We start from the raw sequence: 994 nt of genomic DNA on the forward strand, positions 1-994 counted from the left end.
ACTCTTTCCATAGAGTCGTCAACAGACATCAGGGTCTGAAGTCTTTTGCGCTGCAAGACATTTGTAAACTCCATGTGGATTGGCAGCATGGGCCCTGTGTACTGCATAATCCAGTGCTTATCCATGTTTGGTGCATAGTTATAGCTGGGAGTGCTGGAGGAAAAGAATGGATCTGAAAAGTTGTGCAGCATGACAGGCATCAGAGGGAGGTGGGAACTCCTCCAACACAGAAATAGCCAACAAACAGTTAAATCACAAATTCCATGTGGTATCTGACAAATACCAACAAACATCACTTCAGTGGCTTCCAAGCTTCATTTGGTCATGTATCATCTCCTAAAAATATTTTAACTGCTTGCTTTCCAAGCTTTCTTTCACACTCAAAGACCACTACAGGTTCCATGTTAACATTTGGGATTTGCTAAAATCTGTTGCTCAAACAAAACTGTAGTCATCAAAAAAGCTTATCTGAATGATGCATCTCATATAGATAAGCAGAAAAATTAAGGAAGTCAGAGATCAAAAATGACTGCTTCCCCTTAATATTAGGGTATATTGCCCTGATGCTCCCAGTAGAAAAATTACCTTTAAATAAAAGTCAAAGAAAGGTATTTTCCAGTGGGATAGAGAAATTGAGCAGTCAGTATTAAGAACAGCACCAGTGTTACAGTTGGTTCTACACTAAATACTGTTGAGGTGTTTTTATTTATTTAATGTGAATGCAAAGCACAGTGCATTGCAAGTATAAAATGAACCATGACAACAAAACTGAGCTAACAGTGCTCTCAATATTAGTACTAAGAAGAAGTATGGAACAGAGTCCTATCTAAAGCAAAGAATGATGCTTTAGGAGTTTGTACAAACATCAAAAGAAATATTTAAGAGCGGTGTTCTATCCACAGCCGGTGTATTATGAAAGATGTCCTATAAGAAACAAGAATATTTTCCCAGAGATATCACCTTGGAAGAAAAGCTGTGACAAAAAATGTGTCAA

At 37.7% G+C, this 994-nt stretch overlaps 1 protein-coding gene across 15 annotated transcripts in view; it reads right to left on the reverse strand.

Annotated features, from left to right (window-relative positions):
- The window catches only part of SULF1 (sulfatase 1), a 127,991-nt gene that overhangs the window by 33,701 nt on the left and 93,296 nt on the right, over positions 1 to 994 (reverse strand). For all 15 annotated transcript variants that reach the window (XM_017731242.1, XM_017731234.1, XM_017731238.1 and 12 more), the window contains one exon: positions 3 to 153. In XM_017731242.1, coding sequence (XP_017586731.1) covers positions 3 to 153 — 151 coding nt within the window. The remainder of the gene's footprint in view (positions 1 to 2; positions 154 to 994) is intronic.

The sequence above is a fragment of the Corvus brachyrhynchos genome, unplaced genomic scaffold (genome assembly GCF_000691975.1).
Source record: "Corvus brachyrhynchos isolate BGI_N302 unplaced genomic scaffold, ASM69197v1 scaffold633, whole genome shotgun sequence".
Classification (NCBI taxonomy): domain Eukaryota; kingdom Metazoa; phylum Chordata; class Aves; order Passeriformes; family Corvidae; genus Corvus; species Corvus brachyrhynchos.